This window comes from Manis javanica, chromosome X (genome assembly GCF_040802235.1).
Source record: "Manis javanica isolate MJ-LG chromosome X, MJ_LKY, whole genome shotgun sequence".
NCBI lineage: Eukaryota > Metazoa > Chordata > Mammalia > Pholidota > Manidae > Manis > Manis javanica.
Genome location: NC_133174.1, coordinates 66801065 through 66828648, shown reverse-complemented (window position 1 = coordinate 66828648; position 27584 = coordinate 66801065). Strand labels below are relative to the sequence as shown.

Sequence of the window (27584 nt, the reverse complement as noted above, 5' to 3'; positions counted from 1 at the left end):
TAATAACTGATATTTAATGTTTCATGAACCCTTGTTCATTTTATTTTCCTACTAAAAATTTAATGACATATTTGTTTTTAGCTTTGAAAATGATTTTTTAAAATAAGGTTCAAACAAATAAATGCAAAAATCTTAGCATAGAGCTCAATAAGTGTTGACCTGTGTATACAATACTGTAACCATCACTCAGATCAATATATCAAACATTCTCACTAACTTTTTTCTCCATCTATTTTACCTATTCCCATATCCACCTACTCTATGGCAACCACCCATCTATTTCTTTATGTGTTTATTTCTGTTTTGTTTGTATGATTGCTTTTTGACATTCCACATATAAGTGAAATTATATCATTGTCTTCCTGTGTCTTACTCAACCTAACATAATACCATCCAGGTCCATCCATGAAACTATTGCTACTTTAGTCACTGTTTATTTTTTTTAGATTCCACAAATAATAAGATCTCATGGTATTTTTTTTTCACTTCCTGGCTTATTTCTCTTAGCATAATACCCTCTAGGGCCATCCATGTTGTCACAAATGGAAATGATTCCTTTTTTTGATATTTTGGCTATTATAAATAATGCTGTGACAAACATAGGAGTGAGTATACTCTTTGAATTAGTGATTTTGTTTTCTTTGGGTAAATTCCTTGAACTGAAACTGCTGGCTCATATGAAATTTATAATTTTATTTTTTTAAGAAACCTTCAGAACTTCCAGCAGAGAAAAAGATGGTAGAGTAGGAAGGCAAGGCAGAAACCTCCTCCCAGGAACATAAAAGAAGAAAATAAAGCAAATAAAACTAAACCTGAAAATGACCTGAAGATAGCAGAACTGACTACCTACCCCTGGGGAAGAATAGAAGATCTCACAGAAAGGGTAAAGTGGCAGAGTCATGACTGAAAAGGACCCAAGCCCTTCCCTTGCACCATCCTACTGGTGGGAGAAAGAAGAAAGGAGAAGGGAGGAGATGGGAGCCCAGGATCACTGGACACCAGGTCCTGAAGACCTTTTCTGGGAGCATGAGCCCACATTACATTGGATTCTGTATATTAGCAGGGCTGGACACCAAGGACAATGGAACACTTGGGGAGGCTGAGATTCCAGTCACTTGTGGAGGACAGGCAAACTTCACTGGTTCCCCTCAGACAGATGAAAATCAGGAAATTTGAAAGACTTGCCAGCAGTGGTGATACCACAGGGGTGAGGGTTGGATGGAATTCTCTTCTCAGGATAAAGGGGAGGTAGACAGTACCTTTCCAGACCAACTGCAGTCTAATAGATCAGGAACTCTTGGAAGGCCTTGACAATGCCACTCACAGACAATGCAGACCCAAAGCTTCTCCCTGCACACACTGCTGGCCAACTCAACTGGCCCAGCAGCAGCATTAGACTTTGCTGCCTGGCAGGCAGAGGGAGACTCTCTCAGTTCCAGTTCAGCTCAACTAGGTAGTTGCCTGCAGGAGCCATTCCTGATGACTCCTTCCTCCCCATGGGTGTCCAGTTCCAGTGCAGTGCATTTGGCCTTTGCAGAGCCACACATGAGCCCACCCACCCCATTAAAACTGTAGCCCTACCTTAATTGCCAGGCAAACATGGTGGCCCAACACAGAGTGATTCCAAAAGAGACTTCTGCTCTGATCACAAAAGTACAGGTGAAGCAACCTGACAGCCCAGACTCCTGTCACTACAGAATACAGACAGAATGGTGACTTGCCCACTGCATACTAATAGCTGTGGCCCCCACACTAGAGAGTAGAGAGTCTTGAACTTCTGGGCACCACAGGATGCCTCCTTCATAAAGTTATAACTCCATAGGCCAAGAAGCATAGCAGAGCCGTCTGATATAAAGGCAGAAACACAGAAACCCTGACAAAATGAGAAGGCAGAGTAATATATTCCAAACAAAACTATGGAACAAGATACTAGAAAGAGGGCTAAATAAAACATAGATCACCAATCTTCTTGGTAAAGGTTTCAAAGTTAACATCATAAACATGCACATGGACCCACAGAAAAATATTCAAGATCTCAGGGATGACTTAGAAAAAGATATGAAATATCTGAAAAAGAGCCACTCAGAGCTAGAGAATACAGTATCTGAAATGAAACATAGAATGGATAGATTTAAGAGTAAATTCTTGCAGGTGGAAGAAATTGTGAATGAGATGAAAATTAGGTAAGAGGAACACAGTGAAGCCACAGAAGAGAGAGGAAAAAAGATCTCTAGGAATGAAAGACTAAAAGATCTATGTGACCAATCCAAATGGAATAAAATGCACTTAATAGCGGTACCAGAAAGAGAAGATGGGAACAAAGGGATGGAAAGTCTCTTTGAGGAAATAATTGTTGAAAACTTTCCCAGTCTGGAGAAGGAACTAGACACCCAGGTCATGGAAGCACAGAGACCCCTAACAAAAGGAACCTCAGGAAGACAACACGAAGACATATAATAATTAAATTTGAAAATATCAAGGATAAGGATAGAGTATTAAAAGCAGCTAGAGAGAGAAAAAGGATTACTTTTAAAGGAAACCCCATTAGGCTATGAGCAGACTTCTCAGCAGAAACTGTACATTCCAGAAGGGAGTGGCATGATACATTTAATGTAATGAAACATAAGGACTTACAACAAAGAAACTTCTACCCTAAAAGATTATCACTTAAATTTGAAGCAAGGACTAAACAATTTCCAGATAAGAGTTGAAGGAATTCACCACCACTAAACAAGCCCTACAGGGTATGTTAAAGGGGATAAAGATGCAAATGTTCCTAAGGCTAAATAGCTTTCACCAGCAAAAATATACCCACATTAAAAGCACTAGACTAATTAATTACAAAGCAAATACAAAATTAAAACAAAACATAAGAAGCAAAACCAACTATTCACAAAATCAGGCAAGGGATACACAAAAAGTACAGATTATGACATTTAATACATAAAGTCTGGAAGTGGAAGGATAACAAGTAGAAAAAAATCCACCTTGAGATTGTGCTTGAAGTAGATTAATAAGCAATTTAAGATTCACTTTTAAAGAGTAAGGAACCTATCCTCAAACCTTTGATACACACAAAACTAAAGCCAACAGTGCAATAAGCCCAGCAGAGAAACACAAATACCACATGATTTCACTTATTTGTGGGATATGAAAACAAAGCAAAACAGAAGGAAAAAAAACAGCGGTAGACACACAGGCACTTAGAAGTGACTAGCTGTTTCAGAATGGGAAGAATTGGAATGGGTGCCAGGTGGAAGAGGAAGGTGGATAAGGGGGCACAACAATTTCAAATCACAATAAAATTTGATCACAGGGACTGTTGAACCAATGTAATGAACGTTTGAAATCAACATAAGATTGTATATTAATTAACTTCAATAAACATATAGTAAATCATATATAATTTAAATTAGATCACCTTAACCATCAGAATAAAGACATTTATGGTTGATAAAATAACTAAAGCAAACAATAGATACACAAAATAAATTAATAAATAAATTAAGAGAAATCAAATCACAACACTAAATAACAACATCAAATAACAGTATAAGAGAGGAAGAAAGGAACAGAGGAGCTATAAAAACAACCAGACAATTAATAAAATGGCAATAAGTACATATCTATCAATAATCATCTTAAATGTAAATTCACTACAAGTATGGTACAATATTCATAAATCAATCAAAACCATATATCACATAAAAAAAGGGTAGAAATTACATGATCATCTCAATAATGCTGAAAAAACACTTGACAAAATTCACCATCCATTTACGATAAAAACTCCTAAAATTGGGTATGAAGGGTATGTACCTCAACATAATAGAGGCCATATATGACAAATCCACAGCCAACATACTTTATAGTGAAAAGCGGAAAGCTTTTCCTCTAAGATTGGGAACAACACAGGCATGCTCACTCTCCCTGTTTTATTCAACATAGTACTGGAAGTCCTTGCCACGGCAGTTAGACAACACAAAGAAATAAAAGACATCCAGATTGGCAAGGAATAAGTTAAACTGTACTTGTTTGCAGATGACATGATACTGTACATAAAAATCCCTAAAGAATCCACTCCAAAACTACTAGATCTAATATCTGAATTTAGCAAAGTTGTAGGTTACAAAATTAATACACAGAAATACGTTGCATTTCTACACACTAATGATGAACTAGCACAAAGATAAATCAGGAAAACAATTCCATTCACGATTGCATCAAAAAGAATAAAATACCCAGAAATAAATCTAACCAAGGAGATGAAAGATCTTCACTCTGAAAACTACAAGACACTCATGAGAGAAATTAAAGAAAGCATCAATAAATAGAAATCTATCCTGTGTTCATGGATAGGAAGAATTAATATTGTCAAAATGGCCATCCTGCCCAAGGCAATTTACATATTCATTGCAATCCTTATCAAAATATCAATAACATGTTTAGGTGAACTAGAACAAATAGTTCTAAAACTCATATGGGACTAAAAAGACCCCAAATAGCCAAAACAATCCTGAGGAAGTAGAACAAAGCTGGGGGAATTATGTTTCCTGACTTCAAGCTCTATAAGAAGATACAGTAATAAAAACAATTTGGGACTGGCACAAGAACAGACCCATAGATCAATGGAACAAAAATAGAGAGTCCATGTATAAACCCACACATATATGGTCAATTAATATATGATAAAGAGGCCATGAATATACAATGGAGAAAATACAGCCTCTTTAACAACTGGTGTTGAGAAAACTGGACAGCCATATACACGAGAATGAAATTGGGTTATTATCTAACTCCATACACAAAAGTATTTTCAAAATGAATCAAAGACCTGAATGTAAGTCATGAAACCATAAAATTCTTTAAAAAAACATAGGCAAAATTCTCTTGAACACAAGCATGAGCAACATTTTTCTGGACACATCTCCTTGGGCAAAGGAAATGAAATAAAAAATGAATAAGTGGGACTACCCCAAAATTAAAAGCTTCTGAACAAGAAAGGTCACCATCAGCAGAACCAAAGGCAATCTTCAGTATGGAAGAATATATTCATACATGACTCATCTGATAAAAGGTTAACATCTAAAATATATAAAGAGCTCATATGTCTCAACACCCAAAAACCAAATAACTTGATTAAAAATGGGTGGAGGACCTCAACAGATACTTTTCCAAGGAAATACAAGTGGCCAACAGGCACATGAAAAGATGATCCACATTGCTAATCATCATGGAAAAGCAAATTAAAACCATGAGATATCACATCACATCAGTTAGGATGGCCACTCTTCAAAAGACAAGAATTAACAAATGCTAGCAAGAATGCAGAGAAATGGGAATCCTCCTACACTGCTTGTGGTAATTTAAATTGGTGCAACCCCTGTGGAAAGCAGTATGGATGCTCCTCAAAAAAAACTAAAAATAGAAAGACCATTTGATCCATTAATTTGATTTCTAGGAATTTGCCTGAAGAAAACAAAATCCCTCATTTAAAAAAATATATGCACCCCTATGTTTATCATTGTGCTATTTGCAATAGCCAAGATATGGAAGCCACATTAAGTGTCCATCAATAGATCGATCGATCTATCGGTTTTGATTTGCATTTCCCTGATGATTAGCAATGTGCTGCATTTTTTCATGTGCCTGTTGGCCATCTATATTTCTTCTTTGGAGAAATGTCTGTTCAGGTCCTCCACCCATTTCTTAATTGAGTTATTTATTGGGTATTGTTTTTTGGTGTTAAGGCTTATGAGCTTTTCATATAATTTGGATGGTAGCCCCTTATCAGATAAATAATTAATGAATATATTCTCCCATACTGTGGGAAGACTTTTTGTTCTGCTGACCGTGTCCTTTGCTGTACAGAAGCTTTTTATTTTGAAGTTGTCCTTCTTGTTCATTTTTCATTTTGTTTCCCTTGCCAGAGATGTATTCAGGAAAAAATTTCTGCCTATGTTCAAGAGATTTTTGCCTAGGTTTTCTGATAAAAGTGTTATGGTTTCATGTTTTACATTTAGGTATGTAATCCATTTTGAGCTCACTTTTGTGTATGGAATTAGGCAGTAAGTCAACTTCATTTTCTTGCATATATCTGTCCAGTTTTCCCAACACCAGTTATTGAAGAGGCTGTCTTTTCCCCATTGTATATTCATGGGTCCTTTATTGTATATTATTTGACCATATATGTGTGCGTTTATATCTGGGCTGTCCATTCTGTACCACTGATCTAAGAGTCTGTTCTTATTCCAGTACCGTATTGTTTTGATTATTCTCTCTTTGTAGTATAGCTATAAGTTATGGAGCATAATACACCTAGGCTTGCTCTTCTTTCTCTGGATTTCTTTGTCTATTCAGGGCTTTTTCTTTTGTTCCCCTATGAATTTTAGAACTATTTGTTCTAATTTATTGAAAAATGTTGTTGATATTTTGTTAAGAATTGCAGTGAATATGTAAATTGCTTTAAGCAGGATGACCATTTGACAATGTTAGTCCTGCCTAAACATGGGCCTCAGATAGATTTCCACTGATTTGTGTCTAATTTCTCTCGTAAGTGTCTTATAGTTTTCTGTGTATAGGCCTTTCTCTTCCTCAGTTAGGTTTATTCCTAGGTATTTTATTCTTTTTGATGCAATTGTAAACTGAATTGTTTTCCTGATTTTTTTGCAAGTTCATTTTTAATATATAGGAAAACAACAGGTTTAAGTGCATTAGTTTTGTATCCTGTGACTCTGCTGAGTCCAGTTATTAGTTCTATTAGTCTTTTGGTGGAGTCTGTAGGGATTTCTATGTATAATATCATGTCATCTTCAAATAGTGAGATTGTCTTTACATTTTATGGATAGTTTCCTTTGCCATTCAGAAGTCTTGCTTTGATGTACTTCCAATTGTGTATGTTACATTTCTTTCTTTTGCCTGGAAAGATACATCCAGAAAAATGTACTAATGCATATGTTCAACAGTGTACAACCTATGTTTAATTCTAGAGTTTTATTTATTTTTTCTTATATTTAATTTTTTAATCTATTTTGTGTTTATTGTGTCTGATATAAGACAATCATCCAATTTCTTTTTCATAGAGCTGTCCAGTTTTTCCAATACCATTTATATAAAGACTGTATTTTCCTATTGTACATTCCTGCCTGCTTTTTCATGTATTAATTGAGTATATAGGGCTGGGTTCATTTCTTCACTTTCTATTCTGTTCCAAAGATCTATTTAACTTTTATTGTGCCAGTAACATAGTGTTTTTGATTACTCTGGCTTTGTAATATAGTTTTCAATCAGGGAGCATGATACTGCCATCATTGTTATTCTTTCTCATGTTATTTTGGCTCTTCAGAGTCTTTTATGATTTCATATAAATATTAGAACTATTTTCTCCATTTATGTGAAAAGTGCCATTAGTATTTTAATAGGGATTGTATTGCAATTGTAGACTAGTTTGGATGTTAGGGCCATTTTTATAATATTAATTCTTCATGTCCATGAGCATGGAATATTTTTCCATTTATTTATGTCCTTTACAGTCTTTCACCAATGTATTATGCTTTTTAGAATACAATTCTTTCACCTGTTTGATTATATTTACTTCTCAGCATTTTATCATTTTTGATGTCATTGTAAATGAGATTGACTTCTTAATTTCTGTTAGTTTGTTCTTTGTAAATAGAAGTGCAACAGATTTCTGTACATTGATTTTGTATCCTGCAACTTTACTAAATTAATTTATTAATTCTAATATTACTTTTGTGGAGTCTTTTGTGGTTTTCTATATATAGCGTAATGTCATTTGCAAGTGACAATTTTACATTAGTTTATCAATTTGGCTGCTTTTTCTTTTCCTTGTCTGATTGTTATGTCTGGGACTTCCAGTACTATGTTGAATAAAAGTGATGGGAGTGGATATTTTTGTCTTCTTCCTGATTTTAGAGGAAACACCTTCAGATTTTTGCCATTAATTATTATATTAGCTATTGTTTTGTCATATGGACCATCATTATACCCACTTCCCCATATACCCACTCTGTTGAGAATTTTATTATGAATGGATTCTATATTTTGTCAAGTACTTCTTCAGAATCTATGAAAATGTTAAAATGTTTATTTTTCTTTTCCATTGTTAATTGGTGTATCACATTGATTGATTTGTTGATATTAAACCATTCTTTAATCCCAGGAATAAATCTCTTTTCATCATGGTGAATCTTCCTTTAAAGGTTTTTTTTTTTCAGTAATAATTTGTTGAGGATTTTTGCATCAATGTTCATTAAGGATATTGGTCTGTCATTTTCTTTTTTTTATACTTATTTATCTAGTTTTGTTATCAAGGTGATGCTGCTATTGTAAAATGAATTTTGAAGCTTTCCATTCTCTTCAGTTTTTTGGAAAAGTTTGAGAAGGTATTGTAGTAACTCCTCTTTAAATGTTTAGCAGAATTCTCTGTGAAACCATGTGAATCTGGATTTCTTTTAGTAGTGTTTTTTGTTAACTGATTCAGTTTAACTACTAGTGATTGATCTGTTCAAATTTCCTATTTCTTCATGGTTCAGCATTGGAAGATTGTAATGATTCTAGGAAATTATCCATTTCTTTGCTGGAAAACAATTTATCATAGTAATCTCTTATACTCATTTGTATTTCTGTGGTGTCAGTTGGACCTACTCTTTCATTTCTGATTTGAGTCTTTTCTCTTTTATCCTTGATGAGTGTAGCTTAGGGTTTATAAAATCTGTTTATCTTTTTCATAATATCAACTCCTACTTTCATTCCACTTTTGTTGCATTTTTAGTCTCTATTTAAATTATTTCTACTCCGATCTTGTTATTTCTTCCCTCCTATTAACTTTTGACCTCAGTTTTCTTTTTCTAGGTTCCTTTAGTTGTAGGGATAGATTTTTTATTTGAGATTTATCTTCTTTCTTGAATTAGGCCTTTATTGCTATAATCTTTTCTCTTAGAAGTGCTTTTGCTGCATCCCAAGGACTTTGAATCATGTTTCTATTTTCATTATTCTCTGTATAACTTTTTATTTCCTCTTTGATTTCTTCTTTGACCCATTGCTTGTTTAGTAACATGGTGCTTATCCTCCACATGTTTGTGTTTTTTCCTTTTCTTTTCCTTGTAATTGATTTCTAATTTCATACCAATGTGGTCAGAAGAGGTGGTTGGTATGATTTTAATCTTCTTAAGTATTTGAGACACGTTTTGTGAACTAATATGTGATATATCCAGAAGAATTTTGCATGTGCAGTTGAAAGGAATTTGTATTTCTCTGTTTTAGATGTAATGTTCTGTATACACCTATTAAATCCATTTGGCCTAGTGTGTCATTCCAAGCCACTCTTTCTTTTTTGATTTTCTGTCTGTATGATCTATCCATTGGTGTAAGTAGAGTATTAAAGTCTCCTACCATTATTGTATTACTGTCATTTTTGCTCTTTATGTCTGTTAATATCTGCTTTATATATTTAAGTGCCCCTCTGTTGGGTATCTTCTAGCTGAATTGAGCTCTTAATCTTTATAGAATGTCTTTTCTCTTTTTAGACTTTGTTTTGAAGCTTATTTTGTCTGCATACTGCTGCTCTGGGTTTTTTTCTTTTTTATTTCTATTTTCATGGAATCTTTTTCCATCCCTTCAGCTTCAGTTTTATTAGTATTAAGTGAGTCTCTTCTGGACAGCATATAAATGGATCTATTTTTTATCCATCCAGTCACCCTATGCCTTTATTGGAGCATTTAGTCCATTTACATTTAAGGTAATTATTGATAGGTACATATTTATTGCCATTTTGTTAACTGTTCCCTGGTTGTTTTTGTAAGTCTTCTCCAATCCTTTCTTTTCCTCTTGCTGTCTTTCCTTGTGCATGATGACTTTCTCTAGGCTTTAGTTGGATTCCATTCTATTTTTTATATATCTATTATACATTTTTGGTTTGTGGTTACCATGTGGTCTATATGTAACCTATTATATATATAGCAATATATGTTCCTAGTTAATAGTCACTAAAGTTTGAACACTTTATAAGAGCAGTATATTTTTCATTTTCTCTCTGCTATGTTTTATGTATATGATGTCTTCTTTTAAACCTTTTATTTAGTTAGTCCCTTTACTAAATTTTAGAATTGATTTTACTAATTTTGCCTTTTAAACTTTATATTAGCATTTAAGTAATTGATTAGTTACTATTGTTTGCTTTTGCCAGTGGAATGCTTGTGGCCTTTCCTTTTCCTCTTAAAGAAATCTCTTACATTTTTCGGAAGCCTGGTTTAGTAGTGATGAACTCTTTTAACTTGATTTTATCTGGGAAGCTCATTTTATGTACAATTCTGAATGATCACCTTGCTAGGTAAAGTATTCTTGGTTGTAGGTATTTTCCTTTCAGTGGTTAGAATATATTATGCCACTTGTTTCTGGTCTGTAAAGTTTCTACTAAAAACATGTTCTGATAGTCTTGTAAAGTTTCTCTTTTATGTAAATCATTGCTTTCTCTTACTGCTTTTAAGATTCTTTGTCTTTGATATTTGACATTTTACTTATGTGTCTTACTGTGGATGTCATTGGGTTCAACTTGTTGGGATTTATTGTGCTTTCTGAACTTTGATCTTTGTTTCCTTCCCCAAGTTAGGGAAGTTTTCAGCTATTATATCTTCAAGTTAACTTTCCACCCCTTCATCTCTCTCTGCTACTTTCAGGACTCCCATAATGCAAATATTAGGATATTTGATATTGTCCCAGAGGTACTTTAATCTATCATCATTTCTTATTATTACTTTTGCTTTCTGCTGTTCATCATGCTTTCCATTACACTAAATAATGAAAAGTCTTCTAAATCACTGCATCCTTTAATTGGCTATTGATTCCATCTAGTGTATTTTTTCATTTCTTTCATTGTATTTCTCATATCAGATTGGTTTTTTGTACATTTTCTATCTCTTTGTTGAAGTTCTCACTGAGTTCATCCACTCCTCTCTCAAATGTGCTGAGCATCTTTGTAACCATTAAACTCTTTATCTGAAGATTATTTCATTTAATTATTTTTCTGAAGTTTTGTCTTGCTTCTTTGTGTCAAGAATACTCATGTCTTATCATTTTGTTTGACTTTCAGTGTTTGTCTCTATAGGTTAAGTGAAAGGGCTACCACTCCTAGTCTATGACATATGGCCTTCTGTTGGAATATCCCCTGAATAGACTGTGTATCACTGGCAGTTTTGGCTGGCTGGCTGGAGGATGGATGGTTGTGACCTGGTGTGTCTCAGTGCTGAAGCTCCCTCGAAATTGCCTGGGGATCTCCCATGTGGGTACCAGTCACTGCCATGCTGGTAGAGCAGCTGATATCACTGGGGTGCAGTTTGGGTGTTTCCAATTGGGAATCAGGCTGATGCCTCCTTGGTGGGGTGGCCAGGGGTGGAGGAGAATGGTCTGGTGGTCTCCTGCTGGGTGATGTCTCATGCTGCACTGAGGTCATTTCTTGAGATGAAAGGGCATACTCTAGGAGGCTTCTGGTGTACAGTATCACTGGTGGGGTGACTGTGGATAGAGAGGTATGGTCTGCAGGTACCCTGGGTGGAAATCAGTCAGAGCTGCATTGATGAGGCAGCTAGAGATGGAAGCAGAGTGGGCAGGTTGAATCCATGTGACTACTAACCTAATGTCACCTTGGTGGGACTACTATATTTCTGGAAGATATGTTTGTGTGCAGGTAGGTATGGAAGTCTGCCTTAGTTAAGTCTAGAGCTGGTATATGTGCTATGACTCTGCTCCTGTCCACACTTTCAATATGCAGAAGGGAACATAAGTAATGTTGCTATTTATGCTACTGTTTACACTAGCAACTAGCAATGTGTGGGGGCAATTTTAACAATGAAGCTCACCATGCTTCCATCGGCACTAGCAATGTATAAGGGGAACATACACAATGGTGCTCAGGAGCACCTCTGCTCTTGGAGACAGTACGAGCAGTTCCCCCACAATTTGACTGGTGTTTCAGTTATGAAAATCAGTTCCCTTCCCTAATAGTGTGGTCACCTTTTAAACTGAAAACTCTGGCTTTTTTGTGTGCTCAAACGCAGGAGACTCTACACTCTGGTCCCTCAATGATATGCCTCTCTACTGCAAGGCCACTTCGGGGGTGGGACTCCATTCAATTCTATGTCTCTGTCTCTTCTGCCATTTTTTCATACTTTATTTATCTCTGGTTGTGCAGGAATTCACTCAGATTTCTTCCTCAGAATAAATTTCTTGGTGTGTAGGTATATATTTGGTGTATGCCTGGGTTCAGGCTCTTTCTATACCACCATCTTCTGTCTTAGGTTTATTATCTGTGCTTTTGGTGTCAACAATTGTTGCTAAGACCTATGTTAAGTGTCTTTTAAAACACAAATTTTCTTCTAAGAGTGTTAAATTTTCAGTTGTCATTGTTAGTATTTGATCCATTTCAGATTAATTTTCATGAGTAGTGTAAGATAAGGATTAATTTCATTCCTTTGCATGTAGTTATCCAGTGTTCCCATCACTCTTTTTGAGGAGATAATTTTTCCCTCAAATTTTTATCTTGTATTCGTGGGGCACCTGTCATATATCACTTGAGCATATGTGCATGGGTTTATGTCTTGGCTATCTATTCTGTTTCACTGTACTGCACCTACTTTTATGGCAGTCCCATACTACTTTGATTACTATATTAATATTAGATATAATCATATGTTTTAATATATATAATATATAGTGAAATCAGTAAGTGTAATGCCTTCAGCTTGATTCTTCTTGCTCAAGAAAGCTTTGACTGTTCAGGGTCTTTTGTGGTTACACATATATTTTATGATATTCTTTTTTTATTTCTGTAAAGAATACTACTGGGATTTTGATAGGGATTCCAGGGAATCTGTAGATGAATTTGGGTAGTATGGATATTTTATTTTCTTATCTTTTTAATTTTATGTTTTTATTAAGGTATCATTGATATACAATCACATGAGCCACACTGTAGTTACTGGATTTCCCCCCTATTATCAAGTCCCCACCACATACCCCATTACAGTCACTGTCCATAAGCATAGTAAGATGCTATAGAGTCACTACTTATCTTGTGCTATGCTTCCTTCCCGGGCCCCCCTATATTATGTGTGCTAATCATAATGCCCCTTAATCCCCTTGTCCTTCCTTTCCACCCATCCTCTCCAGTCCCTTTCCCTGGGTTAACTGTTAGTCCATTCTTGGGTTCTATGACACTGCTGCTGTTCTGTTCCTTCAGGTTTTGCTTTATTATACTCCACAGATGAGTGAAGTCATTTAGTACTTGTCTTTCCCCCATAGGTTTATATCACTGAGCATAATACCCTCTAGCTCCATCCACATTGTTGAAAATGGTAGGAGTCGTTTTCTTCTTATGGCTGAATAATACTCAATTGTGCACATGTACCACATCTTCTTTATCCATTCATCTACTTATGAACACATAGGTTGCTTCCATTTCTTGACAATTTTAAATAGTGATGTGATCAACATAGGGGTGCATATGCCTTTTTGAATCTGGGATCCTGTATTAGGGTAAATTCCTAGGAATGGAATTCCTGAGTCAAATGGTATTTCTATATTTAGTTTTTTTGAGGAACATCCATACTGCTTTCCATAATGGTTGAACTCATTTACATTCCCACCAGCACAGTAGGAGGGATATCCTTTCTCCACATCTTTGCCAGCATTTTTTAAGTAGTTCTCTTCTTATTGGCTTAAGCATTTTCAGGATATGAAATTTAGTTAAAATAAAGTAAAGGGCAGAATATACTGCTTTGGTGGATGTACTGTGATTCATTTATCTTGTCCCCCATTGATGGATATTCTATTTGATTCCAGTAATTTGCCATTTCAAAAGTGCATCAATGAATATAATCATACTACTATGATCTAAGAAATCTTTTGTTTCTGTGTCACTTTAAATTTTTTTACTTTGGTATCATTAATATACAATTACATGAGCAACAGTGTGGTTACTAAATTCCCTCCATAATCAAGTACACACCACATACCCCATTACAGTCACTGTCCATCAGTGTAGTAAGATGATATAGAATTACTACTTGTCTTCTCTGTGCTATACTGCCTTCTCCGTGCACCCCTTACACTATGTGTGCTAATTGTAATGCCCCGTTTTCCCCTCATCCCTTCCTTTCCTCCCATCCTCCTCAATCTCTTTCCCTTTGGTAACTGTTAGTCCATTCTTGGGTCCTGTGAGTCTGCTGCTGTTTTGTTCCTTCAGTTTTTCTTTGTTCTTACACTCCACAGAGGAGTGAAATCATTTGACACTTGTCTTTCTCCATGTGGCTTATTTCACTGAGCATAATACCCTCTAGATCCATCCATGTTGTTGCAAATGGTAGGATTTGTTTTCTTATTATGACTGAATAGTTTTCCTTGTGTATATGTACCACATCTTCTTTATCCATTCATCCACTGATGGCCACTTAGGTTGCTTCCATTTCTTGGCTATTGTAAATAGTGCTGCGATAAACATAGGGGTGCATATGCCTTTTTAAAACTGGGATTGTGCATTCTTAGGGTAAATTCTTAAGAGTGGAATTCCTTGGTCAAATGGTATTTCTAGTTTTAGTTTTCTGAGGAATCTCCATGCTGCTTTCCACAATGGTTGAACTAATTTACATTCCCACCAGCAGTGTAGGAAGATTCCACTTTCTCCACATCCTCACCAGCATTTGTTGTTGTTTGTCATTTGGATGATGGCCATCCTAACTGGTGTGATGTGATATCTCATTGTGGTTTTAATTTGCATTTCTCTGATGATTAGCCATGTGGAGCATGATTTCATATCCCTGTTGGCCATCTGAATTTCTTCTTTGGAGAAGTTTCTGTTCAGATGCTGTGCCCATTTTTTAATTGGATTATTTGCTTTTTGTTTGTTGAAGTGCATGAGCTCTTTGTATATTTTGGATGTCAACCCTTTATTGGATATGTCATTTATGAATGCATTCTCACATACTGTAGGATGCCTTTTTGTTCTACTGATGGTATCCTTTGCTGTATGGAAGCTTTTCAGTTTGGTATAGTCCCACCTGTTCATTATTACTTTTGTTTCCCTTGCTCATGGAGATATGTTCATCAAGAAATTGCTCATGTTTATATTCAAGAGAGTTTTGCATATATTTTCTTCTAAGAGTTTTATGGTTTCATGACTTACATTCAGGTCTTTGATCCATTTCGAGTTTATTTTTGTGTAGGGAGTTAGACAATAATCCAATTTCATTCTCTTACATGTAGCTGCACAGTTTTGCCAACACCACGTGTAGAAGAGACTGTCATTTTCTCATTGTATATCCAAGGCTCCTTTGTTGTATATTAATTGACTATATATGCTTGAGTTAATATGTGGACTCTCTATTCTGTTCCACTGATCTATTCGTCTGTTCTTGTGCCAGTACCAAATTGTTTTGATTACTGTGGCTTTGTAGTAGAGCTTGAAGTTAGGAAGCGAGATACCCCCTGCTTTATTCTTCCTTATCAGGATTGCTTTGGCTGTTTGGGATCTTTTGTGGTTCCATATGAATTTTAGAACTATTTGTTCCAGTACATTGAAGAATGGTGTTGGTATTTTGATAGGGATTGCATTGAATCTGTAGATTGCTTTAGGGAGGATGGCCACTTTTACAATATTAATTCTTCCTACCCATGATCATGGGATGAATTTCCATTTATTAGTGTCCTCTTTAATTTCTCTTAAGAGTGTCATAATTTTCAGGGTATAGGTCTTTCACTTGCTTGGTTAGGTTTATTCCTTGGTAGTTTATTCTTTTTGATGCAGTTGTGAATGGAATTGTTTTTTTGATTTCTCTTTCTTCTAGTTCATCATTAGTGTACAGGAATGCAACAGATTTCTGTGTATTACTTTTGTATCCTGCAACATTGCTGAATTCATATTTTAGTTCTAGTAGTTTTGGAGTGTATTCTTTAGGTTTTTTTATGTACAATATCATGTCATCTGCAAAAAGTGACAGTTTGGGTTCTTCCTTACCAATCTGGATGCCTTTTATTTCTTTGTATTGTCTGATTGCCATGGCTAGGGCCTCCAGAACTATGTTGAATAAAAGCAGGAATAGGGGGCATCCTTGTCTTGTTTCTGATCTTAGAGGAAAAACTTTCAGCTTCTCATAGTTAAGTATGATACTGCCTGTGGGTTTGTCTTATATGGGATTAATTAATGTGAGGCACTGGCCCTCTACACCCATTTTGTTGAGAGTTTTTTTTTATCATGAATGGATGTTGCATTTTGTTGAATGCTTTTTCAGTGTCTATGGAAATGATCATGTGGTTTTTGTCCTTCTTTTTGTTGATGTGGTGGATGATGTTGATGGATTTTTGAATGTTGTACCATCCTTGCATCTTTGGGATGAATCCCACTTGATCATGGTGTATGGTCCTCTTGATGTATTTTTGAATTCAGTTTGCTAATATTTTGTTTAGTACTTTTACATCTATTTTCATTGGGGATACTGGTCTGTGGTTTTCATTTTTGTGGTGTCTTTGCCTATATTTGGTATTAGAGGGATGCTGGCATCAGAGAAAGGTTTTGGAAATATTTTTTGAAAAATTTTAAGGAGAATGGGTATTATGTCTTCTCTAAATGTCTGATAAAATTCATGGGTGATAAATACCTAGACGTGAAATTCCTTGATCACATGGTAGTACTACTTTTAGTTTTGTGGGAATCTTCATACTGTGGTGTACAAGTTTGCAGTTCCACCAACAGTACACAAGGCCTTGCTTTTCTCCACATCCTCACCACCATTTTTTATCTCTTGTCTTTTTGGCAAATGGCCAACCTTGTGTGTGTGAGGTGATATTTTATTGTGGCTTTGATTGCAGTTCCCTAATGATTAGTGATGTTGTACACCTTTTTATGTCCCTGCTGCCCATTCATATATGTTTTTTTGGGAAAAATGTGTATTTAAGTCCTTTTTCCATTCTTTGGATTATATTTTTTTTGCTATTGAGTTGTATGAGTTTTTATGTATTTTGGATATTAACCCCTTTTCATATATATGATTTGCAAATGATTTTTCCACTCTGTAGGTTGTATTTTCATTGTGTTGATTATAAATTTTTCTGGCAGAAGCTTCTTAATTTAAGTTAGTATCACTTACTAAGTTTCAATTTTGTTGTTTGTGCTCTAAGTTTTGTATCCAAAATATCATTGCCAAGACCCATGTCAAGAAGCTTTTTCCTATGTTTTCTTCCAGGAGTCTTAAGATTTTATGTTTATAGTTGACATTTGTCATTAATCCATTTTGAGGTGATGCTTGTGAGGTGTAAAATGGATGTCTTTTTCATCTTTCATATGTGAATATACAATTTTCCCAAAACCATTCATTGAAGAAACTATCTTTTTTCCATTGAGTATTTTTGGCATCCTTGACAAATATTAGTTAACAATATTTACAGTTAGTTGTCATATGTGGATGGGGTTCTTTCTAGGCTTTTGATTCTCTTTCATTGGTCTATGTGTCTGTTTTTATGTGAGTATCTTGCTGTTTTATTCCTATAGCTTTGAAATATAGTTTGAAACCACATAGTGTGAATCCTCCAAATTTGTTCGTTCTTAGGATTTTTTTGGTTATTTGGGATCTTCTGTGATTTAATTAAATTTTAGAATTGCCATTAGAATAATTATAGAGATTACATTGCACCTATAGATAACTTTGGGTAGTGTTATATTTTAACAGTATTAATTCTTCCAATTTACAAACACAGGTAAAGGTTCCATTTGTTGGTATCTTCTTTGATTTCTATCATCAGTGAGTTTTAGTTTTTCAAAGTAGATAACTTTCATCCCCTTATTTAAACTATTTTTATGTACCTTATTGTTTTTGAAGACATAAATAGGATTTTTCTTTATATTACAGATAATTTGTGACTAGTATATATAAAAATTACTGATTTTTAAACATTAATTTTATTCTTCAATTTTAATGAATTCTTTGGCTGCATCTAACAACTCTTTGGTAGTCTTTAGTATTATCTATATATAAAATAATTTCATCTTCTAATAGAGATGTTACCTCTTCCTTCATAATTCTGATTATTTTAATTACTTTTTCTTGCCTGTTTATTCTAACAAGGACTTCCAGTACTATGTTAAATAGCAGTTGTGAGAGTAAGCACACTTGCCTTGTTCTGTGTTTTAGAGGACATGCTTTCAAACTTTCACCATTGAGTATGATGTTAGCTCTGGGCTTAAAATAAATTACCTTTATTATTATGAGGTTTATTCCTTCCATATCTAATTTGTTAAGACTTTTTATCATAAACATGTTGAATTTTTACAAGTGTTTTTTGTTGTCCTTTGAGCTGATAATATTTTTTTCTTTCAATCTTTCAGTGTGATATATCACATTGATTGATTTGCATGTTAAACCATCTTTGTATTCCAGGTATACATCCCACTTGATCATGGTGTATGATCTTTTTAAAATACTGAATTTGATTTGCAAGTATTATATTGAGAATGTTTGCATCTATAGTTATTGGGGATATTATCCTATACCTTTCTTTTCTTATATTGTCATTTTCTGGTTTTGGTTAGGATAATACTGGCAATAGAAAATGAGTTTTAGAAAGTTCCCTTTAATTTTTTGGAATAGTTGAAGAAGTATTTGCATTCATCCTTCTTTTAATGTTTGGTAAAATCCACCAGTGAAGCCATCTAACCCTGGACTTTATTTGTTGGGAGATTTTTCATTATTCATTTAATCTTCTTACAAGTAATTAGTCTGTTCAGATTTTATATTTCTTACTGATTCAGTCTTTGTAGATTGTTTGTCTCTAAGTATTTCCATTTTCTTCTAGGTTGTTCAGTTTGTTGGTGTATTGCTGTTCTTAGTAGCCCTTTATGAACTTTTGTTTTTCTGTGATGTCAATTGTAACCTCTACACTTTCATTTATAATTTTGTTAATTTGGATTATTTTTCCTTAGATAGTCTAGCTAATATTTTCTTTTCACTTTTGTTTATCTTTTCAAAATATTGGCTCTTAATTTGGTTAACCTCTTATGTTGTTTTCATGTTCTCTATTTCACTTATCTCTGCTAACTTTTGAATCAGTTATTCTTTTCCTAATTCTTTAAGGGGTAATGTTAGGTTATTTACCTCTTAGAACTTCTTTTGATACATTTCATAAGTTACCATATGCTGTGTTTCCACCTTCCTCTGTCTCAAGATACTTTATTTCTAAATAACTGCAGGATTTATAGAAAGTCAGATTCTCTTAAAACTAGAATTGAAAGATTCTGAAGAGGTGAAGTAGTTTTAAAATACCTTAAAAAAAGCAACAAATTAAATTTAAAAATTACTTAGCCATCATCTGAGGCAATCATTTTATTGTACTACCTTGTTTAATCTTCATGATAGCCCCATAAAGTGTGGATTATGATCCTTATTTTACAAAAAAAGGAAGAAAATCATTCAGAGTACTGATTTTCCTTTTTCATCCAGGCAGTATGATTATTAAACTCCCCAAATAATGTAGTCATTCATACAAAAAAAATTGCAGTGTTTAGGAATTAGGTTATCCACCCACAGTTTTGGTTTCCTTCCTTATTTTGATTGAGCATATCTTCTAGGAGATTATAAGAAAATGATTTTTAAATCATTAAATAGAAGATGAAATCTTCAATAAAATCTTAAAAATGTTTGATAATTTTGCTTGATATATAACTTCATAATTTAATTATGTTCCCTCAGTAATTTTAAGGGAGTACTCCATTGGCTTCTAAATTTCAGAGGTTGTATTGAGAAGTTCTGATGCCATCATGCTTACCGTATCTGTAGCCTAATTCCAGAATTTCCATTTCCCAGTACTTTTTATGATCCTCTCTTTATCTTCAGCATTTACAATGACATTTCTTATTGTTTGCTTTTATATTTATTGTGATAAGTATATTTTAGACCCTTTCAATCTGAAAACTCATGTATTTTATTTACTAAATACTTTCCTTTATTTGTTTGATACTTTTGTTCCTTTATTCTATGTCTTGAATTCTTACATTGGTTTTTGGTTGGGCCTCATGAAATGATCTCCTAGTAGTCCTATCTCTTTTCAACTGTATTTCTTCCCTTTGAATTTTTGTTCTACATAGTAGAAAGGTTCCTTGATTTAATATTTCAACATGTTTACCGTATATTTTTAAATATCTATTAATTATTGATTTTTTAATTTCAAGTGGTCTTTCTTGTTCTTTTACTGTGTTTATAGCATCCCATTCATATTTCCTGGGTATTGTATCTTCTCATTTCCCTTATGCAATTACTCATAGATATTTTTTGCCTGAAGATTTCTGCTCCCTTCATCAACTCTGTTTCCTTGTATTTCCTTTTTTTTTTTTTTGGCCTTGTTTTGTTTTGAATTTTGGGTAAAGGGATTTTCCCAAACACCTGATTACCTTGATTGTTAATTGGAGTTTAAAAGCTACTAAAGGTGGAGACTCAGAGCTGGTCAAGTCTATTCTTTAGCTCTTTCAGGCAAGGATATGACCATTTTTTAAGGTATGCTTCAATTGTCAGTATATTTATACTTTTATTTTTAGCTGGTCTGAGCCCTTCAAGAATTCTTCAGTATTGCCTATGGACATGTCTGGCTTCCAGTAATCTATTAACCCAGAAAATAAAGAGATTTTGAGTACTCCCTGTTCAATCAGAAGGTACTTATTCATACAGTATTTGTTTTTCTCTGCCTGACTTTTTTCATTTAGCATAATGCACTCAAGGTCCATCCATGCTGTCACAAAAGGAAACATTTCATTATTTTATGGCTTAATAATATTCCATTATATGTATATCACATTTTCTATATTGATTTATCCATTGATGAACACTTAAGTTATTTCCATACCTTGGCTATTGTGAATCATGCTCCAATGAATGTGGAAGTGCAGATACTCTTCTAGATTCTGATTTTATTTCCTTTGGGTATATATCCAGAAGTGTGATTGCTGGATCATATGACAGTTCCTATTTTAAATTTTACTAGGAAAATTCATATTGTTTTCCACAATGGCTAGACCAATCTACATTCCTACCAACAGTGCACAAATGTTCCCTTTTGTCCACATTCTAACATTTGTTATTTCTTGTCTTTTTGAGAATAGCCATTCTAACACGAGTTAGATGATATCTCATTGTTTTGATCTGTGAATTCAAAATCTTAAAAATATTTTTCATGGAATTTAACAAGCTGATTCTTAAAATTCATATGGAAGTGTGAAAGTGCATCTATGTATTCTATAATTTAGAAAAAAATTGTGTGAGAATGACTTACAACAGGTTCAAACATATTACACAGCCTGTATTAAAGTAGTGTACTATCGGTTGAAGAGTAAGTACAGATTTACTTTACATAACCATTACTAAATTACTTTTCATCATATTCGTGAAAAGCTACTATTTTTGGATGACTGCTTTTTTTCTGTATAATGACTGAATTATCCAAATACAAACTAAACAAATATGTTATATGAGTTTTGTCTGTAGGCAAAGACACATTCAACAACGTACTGAACACAATAGTTTCTAGTCACAGAATATTATATGGAACTTGAATTATATGCTCTATTTGGATGGGTCCAAATGTTTTCTTTGCATGCACACTCCAAGAGAAAGGGATGTATCATTTTTCAATGTACTCTGTGTATTTGTTATTTCCACTTGTTTTGAAGTGTTCTCACAATTAGCTTTTATTTTGCCCTGAAGTTATTTTTGTGTGGTATGAGTTTATACTTAAGAGCATTCTAAGTGAAAGATATCCATAAAAGTTTTTAGCTTGCCACCCCATTCCAAAGAATGACTCCCTCACAACTCTTTTCCAGAAAGTATCATCTTTTATTAAGACCTTAATTTACTTTTGGGAGGTTGAAATAAACAATCATTACCATTATTTCTTTAAACCGTATTTTTAAATTTTCAAATTGCTGTTAATTATTTATATAAAGTAGTGTTCAATTAATATATCTTTTCTTCTATCTGTAAAACGTGTTTTGGCATCCTTGGGATCAAATGCCTCAAAATGGTTTAATTAAAATTAATAGAATATACTTTTTATTTAAGGGTTTTTCACTTATTATAAAAGATTTCAAGAATAAATTAAATTTTAACTCAGAAATAGGAGTCTACAATAACTGAACAAAGTACAGCACTCAGAGACAGTTATATGTATGGATGGGTATTTACTATTTAGGTAATGATTATATTCAAATAAATGGGAGAGAATGGCTGTCTTGTCAATGGGTTTCAGTCCCGGGAAAATTCACTATGAATTCAGTGAGACCGAGGAATGACAATGGAATGTTCTTGGTGTGAAAAGGTTTATTACCTGGCTTGTTCTCCCAGAGATTGGGTGAGCACTAGAATTATGTCTGCATTCAACAGTCTGCAGGTCTGTAATCCTCCTTCATCTCTGCCTCTGCCAAAAGCACTGGGCAGAGCTCTTTATATAGTAACTCAGTCAATAGTAGCTTATAGCCTACGGGTATGGAAGCAGTAGCCTAGCAGCAAGCCAGGCATATCATTAAGTAGATTAAGCTCAGGTGAGGATCCTGGCCATAGGAACCTTCACTATATCCACACTCCACCCCTCCAGGATTCTAACCTCATGATCTACATGCTCTCAATCTTCCACAATGGTCCCTGTGTGAGAAAACTGGAGCTTTGTAACCAGATTCCACAACAGCAACAGAGGATAACAATACAGAGATAACAAAAAATTTAAGATACAATAAAATTTTGATACAGGTAACAAAAATTATAATAATCCTCAAGCCTGAGGAGGTTATTTCAGCAATATGCAAAACCAGTTCTACTCAGATGAGTTCATGACTCATATTTAGTAGTGGTATGGATAGGGAGCTTCATGAACCCCAGTGAGCAGCAGTTTTTTTGCTAGAGTATGTGTCCAATCCACAAAGACATTAAGGGTATTTTAATGACACCAACATAGGTAAATATTGTCCATCAGGTAGGAAGTATGCAAGAGAGTGATCCTGTAACAGGACTGTAGCAGGAAGGAGATTCCATCCAGGTCCAGAAAACAATACCTTGACCTCTCTCCTTGTGGGGTTTACTGAGGGGCATATATACAGTGCTACTGGAGGTGCATGCACTTGCCATAATGATAAAACAAAACTCCCCAGTAAGATGGCTCTACCTTCTGGCCATTTGGGATATACTACTGTGATTCTTGGGGCCACTCTACTGTTACTCCAGACATACATATCTTTATATAATGACTCTGTCAATAATAGCTTATTGCCTACTAGTGTGGAAGCATTGGCCTAGCTATAGACCAATTACATCACCAACCAATTTAGAGTTAGGTGAGATCCTGGCCATAGGAACTTCCATTTTCCCCAACAAACCTCATTCATTCTTTTTCTCTCATTTTCCCACAGTATCCACAGGCATGGCAGGTGTTCAGCTGACAGTTTGCAGTGAACTATATTGTGATGTGTAGTTGCTTCTTATATTTGCTGATTGTTTTTAAATTTAAACAGTCTGTGTGGAACAGTTTTTTTACTTTAAGTGCCTGCTACATGACATTTTGACCTAAGCAGTTTACCTGTCATCTGCAAACAGATATTTTATAAACTATACAGACTTAAGCAAAGGCATGGATCTTTGTGGGCTTCAGCAAATTTTCATTATATGTGCTTAAAAATTTTTGTTTGTGACAAGAATTTTTAAGATCTGCTTTCTTGGCACTTTCCAATATTAAATAGGTTATTATTAACTATATAGTCAACATGATGTACATTACTTCCCCAAGACCTATTTATTTTACATGTAGAAGTTTATACCACTTGATCATCTTCACCCATTTTGCCAGCCCCTCCCCATAAGTATGGTAACTAACAATTTGTTCTTAGTATCTATGTTTGCTTTTTTTCTTTCTTAGATTCTGTATATAAGTGATATCATATGGTATTTAGCTTTCTTTATCTGACTTACTTCAACTAGTATAATCATATCAAGGTCCATCCATGTTATCTCAAATGACAGTATTCCTTCTTCTTGTAACAGAATAATATCCCGTTGTGTGTGTGTTACATATTCTTTATCCATGTATCTATTGATGGACACGTAGGTTATTTCCATGTTTGGCTATGGTAAGTAACACTGCCATGAACATGGGGGTGGAGATACCTCTTCAACATAATGTTTTAATTTTCTTCAGCTAAATACCCAGAATTGGAATTGCTGTGTCTAGTCACTAGTTTTATTTAAAATGTTTGAGGAATCCAAAAAAATCATCTTAAAGACCAATGTTAAGGAACTAATTACCCGTTTTCTCCTAGAATTCTCATGGTTTCAGGTGCTACATTAAAAGATTTTATCTATTTTGAGTTACTTTCAGTGTATGGTGTCAGATGGCCATTTAGAATTTGTTTTTGCATGTGTATGTCCAGTTTTCCCATCACCATTTATTGAAGTGACTATATTTTTGCCATTGTATACGCTTGGTTCCTTTGTCATAAATTAATTGACCATATAAGTGTTGATTATTTATACCCCTTCTATTTCGTTCTATTGATCCAGGTATCTATTTTTAGGACAATACTATACTGATTTGGTCATTATAGCTTTGTAATATAATTAGAAATGAGGAGTGTCATATGTCCTTTGTTTTTCTTCCTCAAGAGTGTTTTGGATATTTGGGATCATTTGTGCTTCGATACAAATTTTAGGATTGTTTGTTTAATTTTGGAAAAAAATGCTTTTGGGATTTTGATAAGAACTGCATCAAATCTGTAGATTGCTTTGGATAGATGGATAGGCTTTATGCTAAAATTCATGGCATCTTTATGTTGACATTTGATTACTGAAGTACATTAATGTTATCATTTTACATTTTTGCAGAATACCTAGCATCCTATGTTGGGCAACATGGCTATCAATATTTGGAATAAGAAACAAAGTAGATAGTGAACTTATGATTTGGATACAAAGTGGCCTTAGAATTAATATAACTGATATGCTGCACTACCATTTCAGATCCTTCTGGGAGCATTCATTACCCATCTGTGTTCCCAGAAGGAGCAATAGTAAGTATTAGACTATCAGCTTTACAAGGTGGAAACAGAGCTACCCTATAGACTGCAGATTTCCTCCCCTGAGGGAGGCCAGCTACACGTCTAGTGGAATATAGGCTTAATGATTAACCATACTAGGTTAAAGGAAACAAAAAGTTTGGAATTTTGAGGTAGGAGAAATGTTTTCTCAAGCCTGATTTTTTTTCCCATGAGGAATGAGTGTTTAGTGTAACACACTGGTCCTTCTGCTTTTTTACTTTTCCCCATAAATGATTTAATCTCAGTGGAAAATTTGGAAGGAAAATCTTGACATGCATAGAAATAACATATATCTTCCTTTACATGTGTAAGATGGCTTGCCAATAGAATGGATGTATTCTGCTCTTCAACTTTATTCCTTATGTTTTAACAGACTGTTCCCATAGAGGAGGTTTATGGTTGATCATTAATGCCTGATAAGTATAAGTTGATAAATCTATCTAAAGTGTGGTTCTTATTAAGAACCCAGTATTCTCTATGTCACCTCTATTAGTAGAATGTGGTATTTTAGTGTCTCATCTACCTCTCCCAGGGAAGCCCAATTCACATAACAACTCCCCTGAGAAGTATTTTTCTCTAATAATCTCTACCTCCTGTAAACTCAGACAGGATTTATTTCTATTCACACTTGCCTTAGTATTTAATCATCATTGTCTTACATCATTCATTCTGTTATTAAGTATTTATTGTTACCACTGAAGAAAATACTGAGTATTGATGCATAAGAGGTAGACCCTGTCCTGAAATGACAGAGAATCTAAAGAAATATAGAGCAAAAAGAAACCAATGGTTTAAGAGGCATTAAAAGAGACAGAATTCAAAATGAGATGATACAGTTGGAAGGAATATTTTGGAGAGTCCATTAAGGCAGAATAATTTGGGCATGATGTTACTTGGGAAGATATGAAAATTCCATCTGAAAATGGGAGGTGAGAATCATGAGGAGTGAGGACAGAAGAGCAAGAAAACTAGTCTGCTGCAAAAGGTGTATAAAATGAAAGGGTGATGGGAGTGGAAACGTAGGTTGCAACCAGGTTCTAGATGGTTGTGTATGTCAGACTATTTATTTGCTTTTTCCCAGCTTTACTGAGATATAATTGACATAAAAGTTTGCAGATTTAAGTCGTGCAATGTGATCTTTTGATACACATATATTGTGAAATTATTATAACAGTAAGGTTAGTTAAAACCTTTATCACCACACATATTAACATTTCTTTTTCATAAAGAACATGTAAGTTTTACTCTCTGAGCAACTTTAAATTCTGTAACACAATATTGTTAACTATAATCACCATGCTGTATATTATATTTCTAGAACTAATTCATCTTATAACTGAAAGTTTGTACCCTTTGACTGGCATCTCCCATTTCCCTTACTGCCCTGCCCCTGGCAACCATCTTTTACTCTCTGTTTCAATTAGTTTGGCTTTTTTAGATTCTACAGATAAGTGATGCACAGTACTGTCTTTCTTTGCCTGACTTATTTCACCTAGCACAATTCCCACAACTCTATATATGTTGTTGCTGATGGCAGGACTTTCTTCTATCTCATGGCTGAATAATATTTTATTGTGTATTTCTGTGTGTGTTTATGTGTTCATTATCTATTCATCTATTAATTGTCTCCATACCTTGGCAATTGAGACTAATGCTGCAGTAAACATGGGAGTGCAGGTAATCTTCAAGAGGCTGATTTTATTTCCTTTGGATATATATACAGAAGTGGTATTCCTAAATCATATATTTCCATTTTAAATTCTATTAAGATCCTTCATATTGTTTTCAACAGTAACTGCACCAGTTAAAAGTCCCATTGACAGTGTACAAGTGTTCCCTTTTCTCCACATCATCACTTATCCTTATTTCTTTTCTTTTTGATAAAAGCCATTCTAACAGGCATGAGGTGATTAGTCACTGTGATTTTAGCTTGAATTTCCTTGGTTGTTAGTGATGTTTAGTATATTTTCATGCATCTTTTAGCCATTTGTTGACTTCTTTGAAAAAATATTCAGTTGCTCTGCTCATTTTTAAATCAGATTTTTTTTTCTATTGAGTTACATGAGTTCCTTATAAATTTTGGATATTAATCCCTTATCAGATATATGTTTTGCAAACATTTTGTCCCATCTTAGGTTGCTGTTTCAGTGTGTTGTTTACTTCACAATGCAAAACCTTTTTAGTTAGATGTAGTCCCACTTATTCATTTTTTGCTTTTGTTACTTGTGCTTTTGATGTCTAATACAACAAATACATGCCAGGATTAGTGTCAAAGAGCTTTTTCCCTATATTTTCTTCTAGAAATTTTATGGCTACTTTTGTTCTTACATTCAATCAACACAATCGCTATATAATGAAAACAAAGTGGTTGCTTTTGTCACAGAAGAATTTGCTTTTATAAGTTTTGGACTTGGATAGAGTCACTAACTGATCATTGACACTTTGTGGAATATTTTAG

The 27584-nt window shown here is 34.3% G+C and overlaps 1 protein-coding gene across 1 annotated transcript in view; it reads right to left on the bottom strand.

The window, feature by feature from the left end:
- The window catches only part of LOC108407652 (gamma-glutamylcyclotransferase-like), a 66966-nt gene extending 55496 nt beyond the window's left edge, over positions 1–11470 (bottom strand). Inside the window, exon 1 of the mRNA XM_037021168.1 lies at positions 11285–11470. Coding sequence (XP_036877063.1) covers positions 11285–11470 — 186 coding nt within the window. The remainder of the gene's footprint in view (positions 1–11284) is intronic.
- Between the last annotated feature and the right edge of the window lie 16114 nt (positions 11471–27584).